This window comes from Mytilus californianus, unplaced genomic scaffold (genome assembly GCF_021869535.1).
Source record: "Mytilus californianus isolate M0D057914Y unplaced genomic scaffold, xbMytCali1.0.p SCAF_4, whole genome shotgun sequence".
In the NCBI taxonomy this organism is placed as follows: Eukaryota; Metazoa; Mollusca; class Bivalvia; order Mytilida; family Mytilidae; genus Mytilus; species Mytilus californianus.
In genome coordinates, this window is record NW_026262690.1 from 102710109 (window position 1) to 102736736 (window position 26628).

The 26628-nt window shown below is 32.8% G+C and overlaps 1 protein-coding gene across 3 annotated transcripts in view; it reads right to left on the reverse strand.

The window, feature by feature from the left end:
* Positions 1-4704: 4704 nt before the first annotated feature.
* LOC127698959 (kielin/chordin-like protein) overlaps positions 4705-26628 on the reverse strand; it is a 31205-nt gene continuing 9281 nt past the window's right edge. Inside the window, exons 3-12 of one of the 3 annotated variants that reach the window (XM_052202739.1) lie at positions 15258-15358; positions 14129-14222; positions 13603-13775; positions 12748-12844; positions 12412-12456; positions 11213-11307; positions 9161-9368; positions 8097-8363; positions 7327-7443; positions 4705-5299 (exon numbers count right to left, since the gene is read on the reverse strand). In XM_052202739.1, the coding sequence (XP_052058699.1) occupies positions 5145-5299; positions 7327-7443; positions 8097-8363; positions 9161-9368; positions 11213-11307; positions 12412-12456; positions 12748-12844; positions 13603-13775; positions 14129-14222; positions 15258-15358 (1352 nt within the window). In that variant the 3' untranslated portion in view covers positions 4705-5144. The remainder of the gene's footprint in view (positions 5300-7326; positions 7444-8096; positions 8364-9160; positions 9369-11212; positions 11308-12411; positions 12457-12747; positions 12845-13602; positions 13776-14128; positions 14223-15257; positions 15359-26628) is intronic. The other 2 variants (XM_052202740.1, XM_052202741.1) reach the window with 2 other exon arrangements.

Sequence of the window (26628 nt, forward strand, 5' to 3'; positions counted from 1 at the left end):
TTTACTTTCCGCCTTCCAAGATTTAATGTCCTTTATTTCTATTTTGAGTTTAAATAGCAATTTTAAAGGGTTATTACAATCATAATTACTTTTATCACTGGAAATACATTTTGCCATATTAGTATCTAGTATGACGGGGACATTATGTCGATACAAATGCTGACAATGCTGATGGGTATAAAAAGATGTGGTATGATTGCCAATGAGACAACTATCCACCAAAGTTCAAATGAAGTGAATGTAAGCAATTATAGGCAACCGTACAACCTTCAACAATGAGGAAAAACCCATACCGTATAGTCGGCTATAAAAGGCCCCGACATGAAAAATATGACAATTCAATTGAGAAAACTAAAGGCCTAATTTATAACAAAATAATTTAAAAAAACAAATATGACAAACATGAACCAACGATAACCACTGAACTACAGGCTCCTGACTTGGGACAGGCACACAAAGAATGTGGCGGGGTTAAACATGTTTGTGAACGCTCAACCCTTCCCATAACCTGCGACAGTGGTGTAACAGCACAAAATAAGAACAAACTATAAAAATCAGTCGAATAAGGCTTAACTTATCAGATCGATACAAAGCCGAAAAACATCAAACAAAAACACAGAGCGGACATGGCAGGGTATATATCCATTCCTCACCCCTAACAACAATAAAAACACTAAGTACAGATTTGAGAGTACTCGCAGTTACTGACAGCTAGTTCAAATCCAATAACAACTAAATAAAAAATCATGTATCTAAGATTAAAATATCAATCAGTACACATCCAACATTCAATGGATTTAGTATAAACACGTCATTAACAGTATCGTGAAAGTACTTATGTGTAAACAATGTTTAGTCACAGGCACTTGTCTCCGAAAAATAATTTCCTACGAATGATTCCGACAACAAAGGTATACGTGTTATACACCATTATGTAGGTAAATCAATTTAGATTTACGGCATAACAAGTTTTAGTGGGGTAGACAACCTAGAAATTGAAATATAACGGAAGTTAAGTACCTTGTGTTATATTAAGGTATATAGGAAATTTTTTAATTTACTGATAACAAAATCAATATTTATACCTATAAAAACAATATTCAAAGATTTAGTATAGTGTTGAATTGGTAACCTTTTAGAATAAGTTTATTTAAAGGATTGATAAGTTTACCCGGATCGTATCTAAATTTCCGGGCTCGATTAATTTAGGATGTGCTATTCCGTTTGAAATAAGTTTTCTACAGGTACAGCCAAACTTGCAAACCAAATCTTTGTATCTATGGGAGAATTAAGTTAAGGTTTTAAGTAATTTGTGGTAACGAAATCCCTCCGAGAGTATCACCAGCCCAGTAAAAATTGCCCCTTTGCTGACATGAAACATATCATTGATTCTGATATTTTTTCTGTAAATGTTCTGTGAATTCGTACAAAATGTTTCAAAGATTGGAAAGTCTAAGGTTTTTCTACCCAAGGCATAGTATCCTTAGCCGGATTTGGCACAACTTTTTCCTCGAATTAATTGTTTTCAACGCACTTCAACTTCGTATTTGACATTGATTATTAACTATAATGATTCTCGAGTCACAAGTGAGTCTTTGTGTTGACAAAACGCGAATATGCTATACTAAGTGGTATCTCTAATGACTTTTTATATCAACTAGGTATAAATTTGGTCACTCAACTTTATTAATCCAAAGGTTCTCTCTTTAAATACTTGAAATATTGGACAGCTGAAATGTTTTTATCCATTAACCCTCACTTGACTTCAAATTTAGTAATATCCTGATGGATCTCTATGCATTGGCTCATCTTAACAAAGGAATGTGGGTTTTCAGCAGAAAACTTTTTTACCGGCTATTATCGTCTTGACTTCTGTAGCGGAAGTTTTTTTAACGTCACGTTGATGCTTGTCCTATGCACAATCCTTCTCCCTTCTCGTGTGGGTTTGGCACCGGCCATGGACTTATGCGCATCAAAGCACGAAGAGGATTGAGCGAGTTAGTATGATATTTCTACATCATATTAGATTTCATTATTAGGGCAATGTTTTGGATTTATCATTCTAGCAGTAACTTAATTTTTAATTTTCAACATTTTGAGAGCATTTAAGTAATTCAAGAGGAAAACTTTTTTTCTCTCTTCAAAACATGTACCAAGGTTATATTAAATATTTACGAAAAAAATAAGGATAATTGGCGGGGGTTGGGGGTAAAATCTTCCTAGCCACCAACCCCATCCGTCCTTAATTCAAATAACCCTCCATTATGTATTCATCACAATATAAAGATCATTGAAATAATTGACAGATTTCTGTTTTTGGTTCAATATCTGCAAAGAACGTCAATGCAACTGATACCATTGAATGTTACCTTCTTGAGTTATTACCTTTAATTGACAATCCTTTTTACTAATTTTCATGTTTGTCTGAAAGTTACAATAGTAGCTTTACTGTAAAAGAGCAAAAATAATCAGCAAAACAAGTTCTGTAAAAATTTAAAATGACCAAACCCATAGGAATACTCCTTAACGATTTTAGACAAATGCTGTATTTTTGACAATTATTTCGAAAAAGTGCGACTGTAAAACAACTAACATGATCCAACATACAACACCTCTAAAAATGCTAAATTGGCCAAAACAATAGGATGACCCATTAGGAGTTATTGCCATTAAAAATGAAAACACTTTTTATCATGCGCTTTTGTGGATTTACCTTCATCGGGGACGCTCAAAGCCGATTATTTGAAGGCAAGGATGTATAAGAGCAGTTGAAGATCTATTTGACCTAAAACAAATAGCCAAATCCATACCTGCGGGAGTTGAAATCTTAGTGTTTTTTTTAATAATTTTCAAATTTATAAAAAGACAATTTCAGAAAAGTTTGGTATAAATCATGTCAGTACCGAAGTACTGACAACTGAGCTGACGATATCCTCAGGGACTGGTAGTAATGACGATTTTTGATTTACATTTGTTTGTTTACCAATTATCTCGAAAATTATACTAGATATGAAGAAACTGTAAACAACAAAAATTTGTAAGGGGTTCCGATGAATCCTGTGCATCGCCTACAATTGCTGCTGTCAGTGTAAAAGTGTAATGTTGACTTAAAAGCGAGTCCATTTATCAGTAAAATACAGAATGTTAAAAAAGATTCAAACTTTCTCTTTAGATGCTTTTTCTTGGTCTAGAAAGTTAGCTTCTGTCCAAGTTTCATAACAATCCATGAAGGTTAACAAACTTATCATGTCAAAAAAAATTAATCCCAGACTGTCAGTAAATGTTAACTGTAAAAAAAAAAGCCCATCTATCAGAAAAATACTGAAATGAAAATATATTTCATAAGTGTGCTTCAGACATTATCTCTTAATCAAGAAACAGTTTCATAAAATTCTATGAAGGTTTGACAAAGTATTTGATGTGTAACAAACTTTAACCCCAGACTGGATCTATTTGTTAAATTAAAAAAAAACACTAAGTCCATTTATCAGCAAAAAACGGAAAAATGAAAATAAATATTTTCAAAATTTTGCTCTGGATACTGTATTTTGGTCATAAAAGAAGCTTCTGTTCAAATTTCATAAAATTCCGTGAAGGTTTGACAAAGTTATTGATGACTGAAAAACTTTAACCTTAGACGGAATATGAATGTTAATTGTAAAAAAAACTAAGTCCATTTATCAGTGAAATACGGAAAAATGAAAATAAATATTTTCAAAATTTTGTTCTGGATACTGTATTTTGGTCATAAACAAGCTTCTGTCCAAATTTCATCTAATTCCATGCAGGTTTGACAAAGTTATTGATGTCCAAAAAAACTTTAACCACAGACTGAAACTTAATGTTGACGCCGCCGACGCCTACAACGGAATCTAGTAATGCTTTGTCTCGCTTTCGCGAAATAAATTTCGCAGGCTCGACAAAAAGGAACAATAGTACAAGATCTACAAACTACCATAATAACTGAAACCATTGGATGACTTGTTCGATGAGTTATTCACCTTATCTGACAATTTTTGAATATTTGTTTATAATTTTGCCAATTTTGACCAAATCATTTGATGACTCCTTGAAGAGTAATTCCCCTTAAATGAGGATTTGTATCCATTGTTGAAGAGGCACATAGATCCGGCTGAGCGACAAAAGTTCTTTACAGCCTCTAGTTCTTGGACTTGTTGTCTTTTGTGTTTTTATTCTATTTTTACTTTCAATAATAATGTTGGAAAAATTGAAGTTATGTTGGAGGACGTTCATTGAAAAAAGTTCACTTTGATTGAAATGTTTAAGTAAACCCATATGCTCAACATTCCTGAATGGCAACTATTTTAATGAATGAAAAGTGAAGCCCTAAAGCAGAATTTTAAAATATAGATAGTGATATCTGACGGCTTTTATGTGATATGTGAAACAAAAGTCAAATAAAAAGGGCCAGAGTAGCCTTGTCATGCACCAGAGTAGCCTTGTCATGCACCAGAGTAGCCTTGTCATGCACCAGAGTAGCCTTGTCATGCACTATCCTTTTCGTTTCGGTTTAAGTAGCTTCCAAAGTTGTAATATATAGTAGTCTAAATTGTTGATAAGTGACATTGCAATGTAGAACGTATGGAAGATCTTTTTCCTTTTTTCCATTCCACTCCGCATTTCAATAAACTATTACCAGTATTGTACACAAATCCATGCCAGGGTCACATCAAAGTAAAACAATTTGTTCTTTATATAATTTAATTTCCAACATTAGAGTTTAGAAAAATGATCTATATGCATAAAACAAATAGCAATAACAAGTATAAAAATAAACTTAGTAACATTTTTGTCAACTTGCAAGCAAATTAATCACCACAAAGATATAATGAAAGAGAGAATGCAAAATATGATGTATCTGAAAGACAGTATGTATTTTTGTTCGGAGTTTATATTGAATCAAGCCAAGTTGAAAAATATACAGCAATGATATGTAACTAAAGCAGAAAGGCCATTTTTTTTACATTTAAGATATGTTCAAGTGTACATAAGTTCGCAAAACAACAACAAAAACGATTCCAAATTCATGTGGAACTAATTGACCGAAATAGTCAGTCATATACAAAGACAACAACATGACAAATTTAACGAAAATATTGGTCTGGGCCTTTAGTAGTTTTCAACTACGATTTTTTCTCACATTTTTTTCGCACAATTTCTTCGAAATCCGCACATAATATTTCTTGCATTAATATTTTTGTAGAACAGCGTTTGTCTGACTTTTTAATACACCTTTGGTACGTTCGCTTGAGTCTTCTTTTGAATGTATTTAATTTTTCTGAAAATAAAGATAAAAACATTATTTACAAAAGCAATATAGCTATACAATTTAGTGTAAAGTCTATAAAATCAAAATTACTAGGAAATGTATCGTAACCTCATACAGTGGTGGTATCAAAGAAAAGCAATTACTTACGCGTATTGTATATCTGATTGTGCTTAATCGTTGTTTTCAAACAGTAAACATCTTTGGAATATAACATTTTTATGGGGCAACACTATTTATAACAGTGATTACTAATTTTGAAAAGTCAATGACAACATAATGATTGGTAAATTATCCTGGTTGTTTATTTGTTTTGTCAACATTGACACATGTATCGTCACAAATTCTATCTACTTTTTGTCTATAAAGATTTTGGTCAATTTTATTCAAAGTACGGGTTACTCTAAACAAATGTTAACACCAAAACAATCCGTACTTCAGTACCAACCAATGCAATGCTTATATTGATACACTATTTGCCGATATCTTAAATGTGCTCTATTTTGTTTACTTGTAGTTTTTAGAGTACATACAATCCAAGTCTCTTTCATCTTGCAAAAGTACAAAACATCTGACCTTTCTACCTTCTATACAAATATTCCCCATTTCCGACTTAAAGCCAGATTAAAAGAATTGGTCCATCTTTGTTTAATAAAAATGAACGGCCAACGTAGACCCACATATCTTGCTTCTGGGCGGATAAATCATACTTTGTCAAAAATCCACTCTGATTCAAACAAATAATTCCCTAAAACTGACATTGTTAAGATGCTTGACTTCTTGATTGATAACATATTTGTAACGTTTGGAGAACGTGGTTTTTTTCACAAAACATTCGCCATTCCTTTCAACTGTCAACTTTTGACTTATGCAGAAAGAATAGAAGAAGTTAGCATTATCCTTCACTGAATAATTCAAAGTTTGGTTGAAGGCATCTGTCCCATCGAACTTGAAATAAAAGATACCATAGGCACAATCAAGTATGTTTCATATCTTGACTTACATCTAGAAATTGACAATGACGGTAGGTTGAAAACCAAACTTTAGGATAAAAGATATGATTTCAGCTTCTCAATTGTGAAGTTTCCATTTTCATGTAGCAACGTTCCAGCACTGCCTGTGTATGGGGTATACATCTCCCGGCTAATACAATAATCCAGAGCTTGTGTTTCCTATATTAATTTCCTTGAAAGAGGGTTGCTACTTACAAGGAGGCTTTAAAATCAAGGCTCCAAGAAGGAAAGTTAAAGTCATCCCTTTCGAATATTTTACGTGTGCTATCACGAGTTGGTTGACGTTATAGAGTATCTGTTTCACAGATGAATCTGTGACGACGGATTTGTTCCAATTGTAGTAACCACATTTTCGTCCATTTTACCTCGAATGTAACATTATCGAATGTGTACTTATATGAGCAACAGGACGGATGCCACATGTAGAGCAGGATCATATTACCCTCTCAGAGCACTTGAAGTCACTCCTAGTTTTTGGTGGGATTCGCGTTGATCAGTCTTTATTTTTTGTGTTATGTTTTGTGGGCATGTTTGTCTTTTAGTGGTTTTCTTTTTTTTTGCCATTGTGTTGTCAGTTTGTCAGACTTGTGAGTTTGAACATCCTTTTGGTATCTTGTGAGACTTGTGAGTTTGAATATCCCTTTGGTATCTTGTCTCTCCCTTTGGTATCTTGTGTCTCCCTTTGGTATCTTGTCTCCCTTTGGTATCTTGTGTCTCCCTTTGGTATCTTGTGTCTCCCTTTGGTATCTTGAGTCTCCCTTTGGTATATTGTGTCTCTCTTTGGTATCTTGTCTCTCCTTTTGGTATCTTGTCTCTCTCTTTGGTATATTGTGTCTCCCTTTGGTATCTTGAGTCTCCCTTTGGTATCTTGTGTCTCCCTTTGGTATCTTGTCTCTCCCTTTGGTATCTTGTGTCTCCCTTTGGTATCTTGTCTCTCCCTTTGGTATCTTGTCTCCCTTTGGTATCTTGAGTCTCCCTTGTAAATTGTCGTAATTACAGTGTACTGTTAATAAACATTATACTTACTTTTCCGTGCAGCCCCATAAATTATTTTATCATCAGTTATTTGTTGTCTGAACCAGTTTGCTGGATAACTGTTTATTTGGAATTCACTTAAAGAGTCTTTAAATTCGCTTTTTGCATCTGCAAAGTAAAGTTTTCCCTTTAAATCGAGTTTTAAAACAATTGATTGAAATAATTTTGATGTTCGAATCAAAATCTTTATATATACAACTGTGCTCATGTATTTTATGTTTCGGAAGAAACATGAAAAAAAATGTAAATTACGAAAACTCTTGAAAGCAATAAAGCGGGACCATAAAAATTTATAACTAGCATACAGACAGGAGAAACATAGATGAAAGAAAGGCCTAAAGTCAAACTTTTACAGACGGGACAAAAACAAAAAACTAGTAATTGCACAAAAGTGTGTCATATGTGGAAAACTTAAGTGGCCTCGGCTGAAATAGATCAAGTTGCAAGTTTATCGAATATGCTGTAGCATGTTCGAAACGTATTTTCTGGTTTAAAAATGAGGCCATACACGCTACCATACCTGTATCGTAATTTACAGCATTATTTTTTTGGTAAAACAAATTTGCTTGTTTGCATGAAATCAAAATTGTTCACTATCTATTTCAAGATTTATATTGTCAACTAATCGACTAATGTCACAAATTACAAAACTAGTGACCAGTTAGTTTCAATATAACTATTGCACACATATAAAATGTTATGCTCCGACTATACACCCAAATGTTTAGCAATTAATTAACAGATACAAATAATTGTCATACCTGCAGTGTGGTTCACCTTCCAAAACCAAACTTCCACTGTATCAGACTTTAAGTCATCAAATGCAAAAAATGTCTTTGAGTTTTCTTCAAAATATCTATACACTAAATATTTTGTCTTTCTTGGAAGGCAAAAGCCTTCGAAAATGCAGCTTTGTGATTTGTTAGTTTTAGAAAATAAAACTGGCAACTCAGGATTTATTATTGATGAACTATCTTTTGTGTCTGTTTTTAAACAATAACCTTTACTATTCACTTTTCGTCTCCTTTCTGAAATGACAAAATACAAATTAAATGGAAAATCTGGATAACGGATATTCTTAAATCAGAAAAATATCATACAGCTCAAATAAATTAGTTTTTTCATGTGATTTGCAAACGCCAGATAGCAGTACAAACTGAAGATACTGCGAACAATGGTATCAAAATGATATCCCGCCCAACATTAAACTATGGCAATGCACTGATTGCCTAGAAAACTAAATAAAATTATTTGAATAAATTATTAAAACAAATATAGAAGGTGTACAATGGCATTTTATTTTTTTAGAAAGTTTCAATAATTTATAATAAACAGGAAGAGATGATACATATTACAAATGTGTACAGTAGTATGCAGGTATGACGAAGTCAGTTTCTTGTCAATATAAAACTTAAAGAAATCATTCGATGAAGAAATTATATATGGAGTACAAAAGAACAACATGCGAGTCAGACTCTGTGGAATTTTCATCAAGTTCTGCCATGAAGTATAGGAGCAGAGCGGATAAAAAGGATAAAAAAAAGTGAGACGGAAGGATGAACTGATAGTCATTCACCTCCCTTTTCAAAAAGTATATAGTAAGTTGTTCATCTAGTAAAATAACTACATTCACGTGTTCTGTTTTATACATGGAGGGGGGAGTTTTTTAGTGTTTGATATTTTATTATTTATTTTTGTTGTTGGTTTTTTTTAAGGGGGGTGACGTTTAACTTGTAAAAATCATTGTGAAAAGTCACCAATATTTATATATATTTTTTTTTTTTTTTATCTCTAATGCATTATCATTATTATAAAATTTGAATACCTTTTTTACCCTTTCTGCCTCTTCGTCTTTGTTTCTTTCTATTTTTGGAGCTGTTACATTTTCCATCATCTTTTTGTTTCCTATTCTTTTTTTTCGAACCCTTCCTCCTTTTTGGTCTACATACTGGACAACATTCACCTTTAGGCTTTCTTTTTCTCTTGCATTTTAACTTTGGACAATCTTTTCTCTCACAAATTACTTCCCCATTCTAAAAATTGTAATGAATTAAGCACAATGTTTTGAATTTAATTATACTTATTTATAATATCTACTTATTTCATGTTAATTTGTCCGCATTAAACTGATTTACATTCAATACATATATATTTTTCTTTTGATTTTGAACTGTTTTTTTTTAATTTTTATACGGTAACCGTATGGGTTTTGCTCATTGTTGAAGCCCCATAAGGTGACCTATAATTGCTTATACATCTACGTCATTTGGTCTCTGGTAGATAGTGGCAATTATACCACATCCGTTGCAACTTGCTGTCACGTTAAAAGGCTCAGAGTCATTTGTCATTTGTGCTAGTTTCAATTAAGCAACCAACAATATAAAGGGAGCGTGAGAGTTTTATCGTGTCATCAATAGACAAGTTTCATCTCTTTTTGGACGCTTTGGCAAGTTTATATTTATATTTAAATACAAAATATGTATCATAACATCCACCCAAAGGGTTGAGTGTAGTATAGAAATATGGTAACCCGGTCTTCTCTTTCCCGGTAGTAAAACTCATCGCAGTAGAGGGACATCTGTTTGGCTGCGTCGGATGTATAAATACGCAATAACGTCGGGTAGGAATGAGGACGTTAAATATTATGTTTTCAGAGAGTGTCACGTTCTATGCACGTTAAAGAATCACACAAAAAATCTTATGTGGGTAAAATTTCTGCCCCTATCCAAAATTTAACCTCAGTATCCAGTGCATTCCAAATTACCCGCCCTCAGTCCTGGTCGATCCACTTAGAACCTACCTATTTAAAAAAAATTTCTAATTGTCCTCATCCTGAATGTGCCCGAAATAACTACTACAGAGCAGTTATCAAGCAACAAACAATCAAATTATAACAACCACAACAAACACTTTAAAGTCCAATATCTAAGGATTCATAACTCTACATGCTTCTGCCGTTGGAGTATAATTAGACAAGTGTGTGCTTTGCTCGTATTTAAGTGATGCTTTGAATTTTCTTAGCGCTTTAGTTTCACCAAAGATCACCAATAATGCTTTTTTTCGTTTAAAAATCAAAATAAAATTCTTCTCAGACCTGTAGATATATTTTAAGTCAATGATGCAGAAATATATATTATCAAATAACTTATGACAGTCCTGTTTATAGAAAATTTACGCTTAAGACTAGCAGCATCAATAGTCATCTATTCCTATCTTGAAATAATCTTATTTAAATTCTAGACCCTTAATAAATGGAATGTTCATGAACTATCTCGCGTGTTTGTTACTCTTTTATTTTGCCACTTTTAACTTCGAGATTCCCGAACTGTTTTGTACTACTTCTCATTCGGATTTACCCGATGCTACATCTTTTTTTCGGAAGCAATTAGTTATTAAGTCCGCATTCAATAAATCTTCGGCAAATACTTAAAATGGACCAAAACTTGTACTATAGATAACTTTTTCATCCAAAAGAATGGCGGTTTCGTGGTAACATGCTTGACTCGCGTGTGGGAGGTTGTAGTTCAACCCCCGATCAGGTCAAACCATAAAGTTGAAAAATGAGGTATTTGCTTCTCCTCCAAGGACGTAACATATAAATGCAAGAAAAAAGACTGCTCCGATCAGATACGGAATAATGTGTCATAGTTAGGTGACAAATACTAATACAACTAGACCTAGCATGTTAAAATCATATACACAGCGTGTATGTCTAGCTTGGTTCATATTTACATTAAGATGCGCTCGTCCTGAATATGCACGTTATAGTTTCCACTTGACTTAGATGTTTAGATGTTTCATTGACAGAATGTTGTAATAATAATAGAATGTACTTCTAGCATTATATACAGCTTAGTGCAATAGTTCAATTACTTACTAAACATTTGCATGTTACACAAGGCATACGAGCACCATTTACAATAGGCTTCCATTCTGTACTGTTTTTATGTAGTCCATCGTGTGCCACACAATCTATAAACAATAAAATGAAATGAAATACATGAAAAACTTGCTGCATTATTAATTGCTTTTTATTCAAAATTAAATAAAAATCAAACTCACTAAAACTTTGTTCGCATCTATCATGTGTCGAAATGAATGAAAATGATAACTGGATTATGACAAACATTTCAACCAATACATTATTTTTCAATGATAATTGATAAAAATAACCTAGAAACAAGCGCTGTAGCTTTTTAAATGTCCTACCTTCTCCTTCATTAGAGGCTACATCAAAGCACTGGATATAACTTATGTAAAAATAAACAATAAACAGCATGCAATGCAAGCATTTTCCCATCATTTCGCAAGATGTTCCTCTGTGCATAAGCGCAATAATACGTAGTGAGAACTTGTCAAACACGTGATCAAGTATGGCGACAATAAGATGTTATGGGATTACTACCAAAAGGAATAATTAGTAGGGTACAATAACATTTAAACATTTAAATTGTAATATAAACACATTCCTTAGATGTTCGGAAAAGAAGTTTGGACGTTTGAAACTCAATCAGGTGATCACTGCAAGAGATCATAGGTAGTTATGGGGTTGGATAAACTTTGTCGACAATAATTTAATTGACAGGCGACTGTATTATATACGAGGATAAAAGGATGACATCCTTGCCCTTGAATAAAAAGGCTACGTTTTTATAACCGTCTGAAGTAAATAAATGAAAATTTAAATAACATTTGTAAACTTTTATTGTAAAAGTGTCATTTGGAAAATTGACTTCACTCAGAGTGAATGATTAGGCTAGTCAGAACGACTGGTAAGATGTGAACGGTATTAGCGGGAAGTTTCAAACTGTAATGTGTTAATTAGGAGGCAATAATGACATGAGTAGTTTTAAGTTGAAATGATGACTTCCCACCACCATATTTGATCCGTCTTATTTTTTTTTCCATGTAGGGGGAATCAAATGAAATTAAGCCGCTAAAGACTGCCGCATTTACAATTAATATTGGTTAATGGATGATACATTATATTTAAATCGTCTTGTTAAAAAGTGAAAAACATGTGTACTTATTGAAAAAAAGAAGACAGAAATGACTGAATCAGTGTGAATATCTTACCGAATGGGTCCTTTTTATTTGTAGTAGTGTGGTCTGGTGGTGGATCTGCAATTGCCAATTATTGCACAGTTATAAATTCGTAGCCTGGTATTAATACTGCTTATCCAGCTGCTTGACCCATATAATATTTGATTTAAAAAAAATAGTCCAAACGTACAAAAATGCAGTTGCGTTTAAAAACAAAATGGGAAAACAGTATGCAAAGTGTATTTAACAAAGCCCGGAGAACTTTCCTGATACTCGTGTTTTTTAGTTTGGAAAATAAATATGCACTAGTATTTCATTTTAAATGTTCAATATACGTGTGAAGAATCACGAAAATATGTATACACTAACCGGCACATTTTGGACAACAGTCATACTTTTCTGGAATTAATCTTGAACATCCTTTAGGTATATCGCAAGTCTTCAGATGACACAAAACATTTCCATTCTGTAGAAAGTTAATTTAAAAAATATATAAAACTGAATATGAATAATCATTGTTTCGATTATTAACATTGTGCAAAAACTAAAGATTTTTTAGATTGAGTTTTTTTATATATGTTTACATGGATTGCCACTCCGTGAATCATTTAGAAAATTCTCCATCTATGTAATAGCCTATCGTTCTTATAAATAAGCGCGAAACAAAGATGTGAGATCTAGAGCTGTGTATACTAGAACTTGACCTCTGTTGATGATTTGTAACTCCATTTTAACTGTTTCATTCGATCGAAGAAAAACTAGATTGTGTTATCGATTGATATTACTGCTGGAGTGTCTAGGCGATTGATATTACAGTCTGATCGAGTGTCTTGTCGCGATAGATTGATAATATTTTTCGGGTGTTTAGTCGATTGATATTGCAGTCTGCTCGAGTGTCTTGTCGTGATCGATTGTTTTAACTGTTCTAGTGTCTAGTCGATTGATATTACAGTCTGCTCGAGTGTCTTGTCGCTATTGATTGTTATAACTACTCTCTAGTGTCTAGTCGATTAATATTGCAGTCTGCTCGAGTGTCTTGTCGTGATCGATTGATATTACTGTTCGAGTGTCTGGTCGATTGATATTGCAGTCTGCTCGAATATCTTGTCGCGATCGATTGCTCTAGTGTCTCTTCGATTGATAACCTAGTACTATAGTCGATTAATTCAGTAACTCTAAGCTCAACCTTATTATTAAATTTGCAGATAAAAAAATAGTACTTACAGTACAGGCACAGTTAACACATTGTTTCTTTGAGGTTGGTATTATTCCTGATGAATTTGATGGAAAGATGTCACCATGTGAATACTTCTTGCCGTGATATGAACATTCTTTGCCGTTCTTGCCACCTGTGTTCTGGATGTCGATGTCGACTGTAGGAGGAATGTTGTCAAAATCTACGTGAAAATAGGCCCTATCTCACCTCTTTTGTCAATACTTTATATTTCATGTATTTACGTTAAAGTTTTTATCTATTTCTATCACGAGCTTGTAAAAATATTACAAATCTCTTTAAAACGTACAATGCTATCCGTAAAATGGACATTGTAATATTTACTTTGAAAGTGTATGATTCTTATATTGCCCAACGTTATCTAATCATAATTCGCATGTTAACAAGATTTAAAAAAGAGCAAATTCATAATAATTAGATATATCTATTTACTTAATTTATAGTAGCAGAACATATCTATCCATAAAGATGCATCCACGTGCAATGTAATTCATATTCTGGAGAATTTATACCCACCTTCACAAACTGGGCAACACATTCGGGGATCAGTTTTAGGATTCTCGCATTCCACAGGGGGACACTGTACTGTTGTTACACACTTTACTTCTTCCTGTAAAAATAATGTTAAATCATGCCCATCAGTAATTGTTCTGTTTATAGAGTACTGAAATGAATTGACATTTGAAAAACGTTCATGCGTATGGGCCTGAATCATATTATGCAAAAGCACTGGTTCTGATGTGATGACTTTGGAGCTTACAATGCACCGAGAGTATACAATAAGGAGACGTGGCATGACACCCAATGAAACAACTATCCATTAGATTCCAAACTCCAAATGACGTGGTTTTAAGCAACTATAGGTCACCACGGAAGCATTTTAGGCTTATGTATATATGACGCTTTTATCCGTGATTTCATTCATCATGAATTGTGTAAGGTATTTCAAACTTTAATCTTAAATTATACTCCAAAGTTTAAACCTGGAAAACTTGTCGTGCATATTAAAATTTTAGTTTTTTGGGTTATTTACTCGAGACAGTTCAATATCTGCGAAATATTCTTTAATCAAAGCGTAGTCAAATACGAGTCCTTTGACATCAAAGATACCACAAATCAATGTATACATTTACTGGAAAACAAAGTAAAGCGTAAAAGGCACATTTCAGGATTTGTCTTCATATAAACGCAGGTCTTTTTTTTTTTATTAAATTTTGATACGTATATACAGATGTAAAAAGGATATTCCGTATTCATACGTCCGAAGATATTATCCAAAATCTGTCTTAAAAGTCCAAACCTTTTTAGGGAGAACGCAGATTAAAAGATAAAGTGAAACACAATAGCAATGACAAATATCTTAACGACTTCTTTTGTTCATATCTTCTTTTATATTTTCTGATTTTTATATGTTCTACACACATCATTATATATTTATTTAAACTTAATAATTCCGTCTATTTACTAGGATCTCTGTATACATATTAAAGTTTAATTAATGGACATCTTTGCTTTGGTTAAATTACAACAAACAAAATAAAATGATCATATTGATTTCTCGACCTTGAAATAAAAATGCCAACAAAAGGCAAACTACAAAAAACTGATTCAGATGGAATATGTAATTAATATAAATTGTTAGTACCTTAATACAAGTACACTCAACACAATTTGATCCAATTTGTAATTTAGGATTCCACTTCTCCCCTTCAGAATAATGCTGATTGTTCAATGTACAGGAGGATTCTGAAATTAGAAAAGAATTCTTAATATTGGTGAAAGTAGTAACCTGTTCAAGTATGCAAAATTTGTATATTTTTATCGTTTAAGTAAGACTAACCGTGCCTTTATTTACAACATAATATAAAACAAACCAAAATACATCAATTAAAATAACAATGACGACTATTTCATCACTTAACACTCAGTACGTATGCACCTATCAAATATCTCAAAGAAAACCTTACATCTAGTATTTATATATATTAAATGACATTTTAATATTTGCCACTGGTCGTAACTGACAATCAAAATATTTGCCACTGGACGTAAATCAGACATCCAGTCAATCGATCAATAACTTGCTAATGTGAAGAGAGTTGATGATGATGATGATGATGATGATGATGTTGATGATGATGATGATGATGATGATGATGATGATGATGATGATGATGATGATGTTTATGATGATGATGGATGGCTGCTTAATGTCCAGCGACAAATTAATATACATATTCAGGACGAGAACCTGTTAATGTAATATTATAGGTTTTATAACGAGTGAGAATGGGATATCGCTTGATATCAACTCGAGTTATGTAATTTCAATATAATAATAAACGAGCCTTCGGCGAGTTTATTATTACTATTTAAATTAAATAACGAGAGTTGATATCAAGTGATATCCAATTTTCACAAGTTGTTAAACCTATTTCTCTTATAGTCAACACTCCCAATGTGTAAAATTAAACATTTCGCGAAATATTGATCTAGTCTTTTGCACATTCCAGTATGACGTCATATGTCCTTCTCCGGTGTCAAACTTTAACATCAGACATTTTAAGACTTTTTGTTCGCGTCAGAATGTAGTAAAGTTTGACAAAAAGAAGATTGTCAGGTGAAGTGTGCGAGTGTTTTGTATATTATTGAAGAAATCACAATGGCCGTTGCCATGGACGAAATGTACATCGTCTTAACCTTTGAAATTCATCATTGACCTTACGAATAACCAATGGAAATGCCGTAATATCGTCTTGTGATGCTGAATAAGCCAATCAAATTAACGCAGATTTTCGTATCACTTTTTCGTATCACACTCCGTGCAGTGTGATACGAGAAATAAATATGGATGCAAGAAATAGATAGCAGGCCACAACGGCATAAGAGAAGAATATTTATCCTGCTTTATACTATACCGACACACTGAGCCGGATTTTTAACGTGCTAGTCCACAGGAAGACATGTCACCTTACCCGGACACATTTTTCTGACTCAGAGCGGACCAGTCTTTGCTCTTACTCCTAAATGCCGCTTGATCAGCGGAGAAGCAAGACATACCAATTTTTAAAGCTTTTGGTTTGACCGAGCCGGGGTTCGAACTCATGACCTCCCGCGCTCGAGGCGAACACGCTACCACGAGACCACAGAGGCGGTTTCGAAGAGAGTTTGAACGATTATTACCGTGGGGGGAATGCATAACAGTTGTAGATATAAAAAGGAAGATGTGGTATGATTGCCAATGAGACAACTCTTCACAAGAGACCACATGACACAGAAATTAACAAATATAGATCACCGTACGGCCTTCAACAATGAGCAAAGCCCATACCGCATAGTCAGCTATTAAAGGCCCCGAAATGACAAATGTAAAACAATTCAAACGAGAAAAGCTATATTCACGTCATAAGCTTGGGGAAATGCAAAACAGTTGTATAGTCTATATTCACGTCATAAGCTTGGGGAAATGCATAACAGTTGTAGTCTTTCTTCACATCATAAGCTTGGTAGGGGAAATGCATAACAATTGTAGAGTCTTTCTTCACGTCATAAGCTTGGGGGAAATGCAGAACAGTTGTAGAGTCTTTCTTCAGGTCATAAGCTTGGGGCAAATGCAGAACAGTTGTAGAGTCTATATTCACGTCATAATCTTGAGGGAAATGCATAACAGTTGTAGAGTGTTGTCTGCTCTATGGTCGGGTTATTGTCTCTTTGACACATTCCCCATTTCCATTCTCAATTCTATTTTTATCTTTCTTCACAACTTATCAACATTAACTCCATAACATCCAATATATCTATGATTATATGTAATGTCGAGCATTCTTTTATTTCAGTATTATATATATTACGCATGCAAATTATGCCCGAAAACATCGTATCTTAGCTAGAATAGGCAATTAAATAAATGTAAATGAGGATGTTGTTTCTATGTTAATTCTAACACAGCAGTTCAATAAGTTTTATGTTTTATGATATAATGACTAACTCGATCGGCCATGTAAAATTTATGGTGGCGAGACAACCATCAATTTAGGTCTTAACGTGGACACTCTTCTGCATATTACTTTTCCAGAAAAAGTTGCATGCAGTTATTTAAATGTTATATGTCTTTTAAAGTTATTAAATAATATTTTTATAAAAAAAATTGTTGTGTGCATATATTTGCCACGAAAAAAATCTGAATTTTACCGATCATGAATACTTTAGATTTATTGCCATAATCAATGAGGTTATATTATCTAATACAACCTCCTTAGTATGATAATAAAAGCAAGAAGCAGCCAAAATCACAAAATGAATAAGGACCCGACTACACCATGGTCAACAGATAAGAGACAATTTACCAAAAATAGATCCGAAACTAGTTGGTTTATCGTTTTATAATGTTAAATTCTATTCTGAATAATTCCATCATTTGTTGAAGAGTACATTTAGTCAATTGTTCAGAATGTTAAATTAATTGTTTAGTTTTCATGCGTTTTCTATGGTAATTTGAAGCATGAAACGCAATTTTGTAGCAACCTTTGCTCTTAATGTTTAGTTTTTAATTCAAAATGAAATTGGTGGAAGCTTTTAATCATGTTCTGTTGTTATACGAATTCAAATTGTTTTAATGCAATGTAAATTAACAAGTTATAACGGTTTTGATTTGCATGTTATAAACTTTTAAATTTTCTTTTGGATAACAAGAAAGTGCATAGATTAGTTAAAACACTTAAAAAATCGAAAGTCTTCAATCTAGATCTTTGACTATAGTTAGTTCAACATATTTGAAATTCTTATGCAATCGGTCTTAGTATGTAATAATGAATTGTTTGATTGATTTGGTATGAGTGTAGTGATCGATTGAACACATCCTTTATACCATCAAGTATATATATGTAGTAAAGAAGTTTAACGAGAAAGAAAGTGGTAATTAGAAAAGTGTATATCAAAAGCAAGGATATCAGAATATATTTTTTTATAAAAGACGCATGCACAGTACGGGAAAAATCAAGGAATGAACAATATGAACCAGGTGTTCCGAAAGGGCAAGCAGTTCCAGAATTATTTTTTGAAGGGTTATAGAAAAACAAGTTTCCTTTAATACCGATCTCAAGATATGCATTTATATTTGTACGGGGAGTACGCATATATATCTTTTTATAATAGCTATTCAATGTTTCCTTCATCTCAAGTGATTTGGATGAATCTTTAAAAAATAATGCTATCTACAAAACGCCGAATTAAAGCGACAGAAAAACTCATCTTCATCACCCAAATACGCGTGTCCTCTACATAAGACCCATCAATGGAGCTCGAATCAAAAAGATGAAAATACAAATCAAGTACGAAGTGAAGAGCATTAAAAACCAAAAAACTCTGAAAAGTTATGCCAAATACGGTTACGGCTATCTAAACCTGAGATTAATAAACACCTTAGTATTTCGGATAATTCAATATTGTATATACAGTAAATGTACAGAAAAGGAAAGTATCCATGATATTTAATGTCAACGCGTATAATAATAACACTATAATAGGTACTAAATATGTTAAAATAAAACAATTTGACAAAGTCTTTCGAATTATTTAATATGGTAATATATTCTGTGAAATGCTTTACAATGTTTGTTGCTTAAAATGAAAGTTATCTTAGAATATTATCAGGCGTCTAACAATAGAAGGTGGAACCATAAAAGGCGTATCTGTTTCGGGCGTAAACCCTTCTTGTATTCCTAAATGTGAAACAAAGCTATGTGATCGTTTTCAGTTTCACTACATGATTTATAAATGATATAAACAAATTATTATGTAAATGTTTATAATTCATTACTAGCGCCTGGTGTATAAAAATACTAAGTTCTCGAACGCCAACTCCGTTTCAGGTATTTTGTATTATGGATGGACCCTAAAGAAATTTAATTTATTCCTGCCCTTGAGTCGAGCAAAATCAAAGGGATGTCCGTTTGATTGCATGGGATGTTAATGATACGGGGGGGGGGGGGGGGGGGGGGGGAGGTAGGGGTAAAAAAATTATCAATTTATCTTTATCGAAGAATATAAGATTGTATTTTCTGAAGGATATCTATCCTTTGGTAACATTGAAGTCATTAAAAGACAAGGTCATTTGACGGAATAGAATATATTCGTGAAAAACAGATGGACTTTGCATCTTTAAATTTCAGTTTTACAGATAGTGTATTGATTAACAAAGGTGTACAAAGTAAATGGCTGGAAACAAAATACATTTGACCAGGATTTTAAACCAAAATTCTTACATGAACCAAATTCAAAACAAACACCAATAAGTTTTTTTTGTGTGTATTTTAACGGAATGTTTTACTGTTATTTTTGTTCTCAACTAGTTTACTTAATATGTATTAAATTAAAAGGCGTGAACTTGTATGGATACTTGATCTACTATGGACTAGTGAATCTTTTATCTGTTGTCGCCAAATTTGATGTCTTTGTGATAAGCAAACCAAAAATGAAATGATATTTTTGATAAATACATTACAATTATACTTATTATTATTAATAAATATTTTGTTTTCATAATACGCCCTCGTAAATCGAGATTTCGTCTGCAGATAATGGATTTACATTGTTCTCAGATCAACAGATCATTCAAACAATCAATAATTGGAAAGACGAAACGGATTTAATGAAATTCTTTTGCTACCTACTTCGATAATTTTATCAGGATATAAGATTGTAATAAGTACATAATTGTCGTTTGTTTAACATGACAAGAGGATTTGTTTTACACCTTTGTAGACAAATATGGGAGAGTCGTATGTAATATCGCCTTAAGCAGACGACAGGTTGCACGCGACTCCATTAAGATGAAAGCAGGTGAGAAGATTAGCCCTTTAGCTGGTCAGAAGGACTAGCCATTGGCGAGATGAAAGTCCTTATATTAATGATAACATCAAATTGCCGTCCCTCATCGACGTCAAGGCATGTTACAAACATGTTTAATTATGGATAAGTAAATTAAATGTTTGACTTAAAAATCCAGACGAATAGAATCCCTTATACATATAGATCCTTGAAGTTTTGTGGCGACGTGCAATACATTTATATTTTTGTATTAGCAAACATTAGTGTTTACATGTCATGCATGCGATTATGGTTGTATTTCACATTTTAGTTCATTTCTCCCATTATTATTTTTTTAAATATTGTACTTAAAAAGTTTAATTTTGTAAATTTCCATATTAGCACGTTAAACTTATACAAATCAGCCCAAACATTCTATATGAGAACAAATGACCTTAGCGAACCTGTAAGGTGCTATCTATATAAGCCATTATATCGTTTAAGGTTTCAATTGTAAAAATATAAATTTATTAGTTGCTCATATAATAAATCGCCTTGTTACTGCAGGTTAATTTGACAATTAATATACAAATTTATCTAGTAAATAACACTTTTTTATCAGATAAGATATTAAAGTTGAAGTAAATTCACTGAAAAATAAACCATTTTGTGGTTTACTCTGTCATGGTAATTAACTGTGGGAAACTAGAGACACAAGATTAAAATGATAGACTTCGCTACCTATTTTACTTCTTTAACTGTTGTTAATTTAACTCCTCCCCTGTTTTTGTGGTAAAGATATACTACAAACGATTATTATCGCATGTTTCCGCAAACACGCGCATGATGAATTGCAATTCTGTAAATGAAAAGGGATCAAAGAAAATATAAATATAGAGATAGTTTGTACAATCTTTAATTAATGCCAGAAATTATTTGAAATGGACAAGATATCATATACATGCGGGTAGTTTGTTGAACTTAGACCAGGGGGGACATTTACAAACAAGTAGACGGTCTCCTACTAAGTATGGGCTCTCATACTTTCAGGCGCCCAGATCAATTTCCAATCCTAAACAACAATGAAATGCAAAAATTACCTTTAAGTTTGTAAACAGCTATGTAATTAGAATAGATAATTAGTATCTACCGAAGAGACAACCCCATTAAGGTAATTGCACCAACTGTTTCTTTCTGTGTAGCCTTTATTCTATTACTAGCAGACAAGCATATTTTTGCAAATTCATGATGGTACCACGTGAGCAGACCCGCGATGACGGTGACAGGACCCATTTTCTAAATTGAAGGTATCATCTAACATTCATAACGATAAAGTATAACGATGTTGTAGAAATTTTAAATATACGGAAATCAATAAATTAAATATACCCAAATTTGCTTTAATTGAAAGAATTGTTAAACATTTTATGTTTCTGATGCCGCGCCAATGACATTTTAAAAATGCCACCATTTTAGTTTCAGTCTCACGCATGTTTCGATGAATGAGTAGAACACGTTAAAATAGAAATGAAAATAATATACCAACAAGTTATCATGTAAGGACAGTTTTTGAAATGGATACAAAATGAAATGATGCGCACAAAATATGAAGAAATTTCTGCGAAACAATTATGTATTAAAGGAACAGTAGTTTAATTGCTTTCCTCGTATTAATCATTGCTGCGACACTATCATGGAAGCTCTTTATTTGATGCACAAAGCCCAAGCAAGGCCAAGACAAACCATAGCGTCAAACAAATTGAAAGCTATAATAATCAGATATAAGTCTTCAGTTTTCCGTGTCATTTTCTCATTTGCTCCGCAATATATTATGTCCCTGAAGTCATAGGAAGTCGTATAGCAGGCTGGCGTAAAATGTGTCATAATGTTCTTAATATAGTTCGGAAGTCATTACTGATTGCTTGACTCTGTTATATTTGTACCATTCGATTATTATATAAAAGGTTATTAAATCATTTTATGTGTGAAATCGACAAAAAATAGCGGAAAATTTTAACCCACAAGTTTTCCTACTTGTTTTATATAAACGTTCTGTTAATGTTGCATTTGAAGCCATAACAATAAAATTTTGCTATTAATTAGACTAGTGTTCGCCTTTAAATCATCCCGATATTAATCTTAATAGCATTAAAAAGGTAGAAAAGTCTATACAAAAGACATCAGATAAATGGGATAATTTTTCGTGAATTGCCAAGGAAGTTACTTTTCCTGAACATAAAACGAATTTAACATCTTTTCTATATTTTTTAATGTTTGATAGGCTCCTGTTCACGTGCCATTTGGACTTCTTTCCGTGTACTTTTATTTTAGTTTTGAACATTCAGTCTGATATAACCATTACGTTAGAGAAAGTTTATTAATGTCCCCTTTTTCATTTTCAAAAGTAATTTTAATAGTTAATGTAATCGTTCACAAAAACACACACATCTATATATAAATTATTAACACAATGTCACTTCCTTCATAAGATAAGTAATTGTTAAGTGCACATTGCGTTGGTGGTTCACACACTACAATCACTATCTACATAATTAAGTATACATGGAACACACTTCCTATTGACACGATCAAACAACTATAAACTAAATTTTGAATTAGTCTAGATGTTGCCTGTAAGGTACTAGATCTGATATTTCACTTCTGATTTCCTCTGTGCTTGACAGGAGAACGTCATACCTGACGAGGTATTCGTCTCCGCTTGTCGGATGTATAGAACACCCGTTAAAACAAGGAGCAATCGAATTCCAGAGTTTTAGATCAAGATTTTTACTAAAAGAATCAGCACTGTCAGCTAAAATTTCAAATTCTTTCCAATATGAATTCATTTTAATTAAATTGTGCTGGAATGGTTGCGTAAGATATATGATTTGAAAGCTTTCATCTATATAGTATAATCCTTTAGCGTAGTCATATTTTTTTTTCTCATTTGCATCGATTTCAAAATGTATAATACAGGTTTTATAAACACCCCATTTCATAAATTGTCAAGTGTATGCTTTGTGACATGAGCATACTTGTATTCATTAAATACCTGTAAGAAAAGTATTAAAGCCATCGGTTAAAGAGAGCGCATGAAGAGAAATTCGAGCGGTTTAAAAAGATCAGACCTAGAAAAGAATACCAAAAACGCAATTAAAGAAAAAACTTTAACTACGATAAGCCAATTTAAGAAAAGTAAAACCACATCAATTGTAGTCCAGCTTACTGTGCGGCATGCGTCAAATTAAGTTGTTGCAAATGCGATAACGTGTAATCCAGTGAAAAGAAATATATATATATATATGGCATGGGGTTGACCCTTGATTATTGAAGCCATGTTTTTAAAAAGTTAATATCTATATAGCGTGTGGGGCCTCGGTGGCCGAGTGGTCTAAGTATTTACTACTGTAATTGTTAGCCAGTCAACACTGAGGTTGTGAGTTCGAACCCCGCTCGTGCGGGTGCACTCGACTCCAATCTTAATTGACTAGGATTGTCAGTTTTCCTATCGAAGGTCGGTGGTTTTCTCCGGGCACTTCGGCTTCCTCCACCAATAAAAACTGGCTGCCACGAAATAGCCCAAAAGCGGTGCTTAAAAGTGGCGTTAAAACACCAAAAATCAAAAATCAATCAAAATCTATATAGCGTGAAAACTGCAGGCCTGTGTTTCGCAAAATATTACACTGATTATAAACAAAAATTCGTAGTATCGACGATTATATAAGAACGGCAAGCTCTGTCCAGTGGTTGCTTTCTCTTGATTCCAGACAAAGAAAGAGAGCTTTCATGTTCCGTGCTAGTGACCCAAACTAGATACTAACAGAAGTCCTGTACTTGAAACAGAATGTTAAAATCGTACTTGTAAAAAATATACATTGCTTTTAATGTTGTCGATAGAAGTAAATATAGTACCAATTTTAAAATTTTAATGCAATAATGTCTCGATGCCAAAATATGCAAAGCCTTAAGCTGAAATAACTATAAAGGACAAAAAAAAATACCCAAACCCAATGGAATCACGCATGATCTCAATTTAATTACTACAAGTTTCTTTAAACAGTATCCTACTTAACACGTCATCATTATAATACTGAGCTAGCGGGCTACGTGCGCTGTTCATTTGGTTTTATTCTCGTCTATATTTAACGTCATTAGTTTTGACATAAAAAAATGTTAAAAAGTACAAGAATGAATCATACAACATTCGTTCAATAAAACGACAACAGTATGACCAAGTAAAAAATAATGATAGATAAAACACAGTAATTAACACAACTCTATAAATATACATCTGATAGATTATCCAAAACAACTATTACACTTACAAAATAGTCACCATGACTTATCAGAAAAGAATGTAAAATGCACTTCGAAAACGACAACCTCTATGTGGCATCACCAGACCACGGACAATATTTTGACGATTTCAGACATAGACTGGAATTTCGTTGAGAAGTTTTATGTTTCTTTGTAGTCAATCATTACAACGATTTTGAAAAGAAAAAACAAAAACTTTTAAAAAATATCCACAAAAAACCCAAACAATTTACTGCTTTTATACATTTCGGTATTAACGATAACCGACGTATCTATCTTCACACGATGAGGTATACTATGAGTATCACTTATGTTCATGTAGATGGTCATCCCTGTATTCCTCCAGTCCGGCAGTATATAGACTTGCTAAAGTGGGACGTCCATTGTACAGCCCGGGGTGTTTAAATACATCTAAATGGGGATGTTAAATCAGATGACTTAAAAAAGGAAGGTGTGTCAATTTTTCTGAAGCTTTCTGATTGTTCCGTATGTTGCCTGTTTGAAGGTAAAATTTCTGCCCTTATCATACATTCCTTCCTTTTACAATTTCAGTCAAAATTTCCAGTCCTTTAACCCGGCCGTCCTTCCTTGCAGAACACATCTTTTGTGATTATTGCCAATGTTTTCTCGTCCTGAGTATGCATGAAATATTTGTCACTGACATCTAAGCTAGCAACACTAATTCAATCATACATAAATGTAAGTTACCACGTTACCTTTCCCATTCGCTTCATTGGCTATCACAACTAGTAGCACTTTTACCGTAATCGATTTAAGAAAAAGTACAATGTAATTGCAATCATTAAGCATCTTCGTTTTCACAATAGCAGCGAGTTTGTTCTTTTTAGTACGATCTTGCCTAATACGAATGTAATATTGACCTCTGTACACAAACAACCAGCAATTTATCAAACTATTTGTAGAACTGCAAGTTTTTTTTTCAATAATATGCAAATGTTCTAAAACTAAGGTTGCAACTACCTCTGGTGAAGTTAACCTTGGTCAGTTTTGGCTGTTCTGATCATTCTGTTTTGCTTTTTATGCTCTCAAAGGTTTTCTATTTTGACTTTTGCAACTTTTTTAGTTCGGAGTACGTAATTAAGGTTATTAGATAGTGACACTGGTTTTCCGTTGTCTCTTTGAATGTGCAGTTATTCATTGGTGAAAGCCGCATGTTTTGTCTATTTTGGTTAACTTGTGTTGCTGGATTATTGCCTCATTGACAATTACCACCCTTCTCCTTTTATTTACAATGAACGTAACGAACTTGCGCTTCTTTCAGGTCTCCAAAAAAAACAAAATTCGTAACACTGCAATTTCTGTTTTTTTATCGTACAAGTATACACATTTTATATTCCGACAAAATCTTTACTCGGTTTGAAAACAGAGAGGAATGTCCTTGTTTAAATACAAGAATAATTATAACACGATACTAGTACTTCAAAACATGCTAGTTACAATTTTTTTTTAAGTTTCATTTAAATGTGCAACGTACATGTAGTGTAAACCTACTGTGATGTGGTTCATGTAGAAAAAAAGACGAAAACTTGTTATCATACCAATAATAATATCCGTTACTCGATTGTAGATTGACATTTATTTTATTTCCTGAATATTACGTTGTCGGTACGAGTTTTAACAGTTTAATCAAAGTATAAATATTTCAATTTAAATGTAAACTTCTTTGTAGGTAAAAAGTATCATTTTCCATGTTTTGTAAATAAAAGCGAAATAATGAAATCGGATATAGAACATAAAACATATAAAAAATTAGTCTATATGTATTTGATTTATTTTATCAAATCTTGATAATAAAATTCATTGAGTATAAATCTATGACTCTTTTGTATTAATAAAATATGGTGTAAATCTCGATATAAACCTGTGAGCGA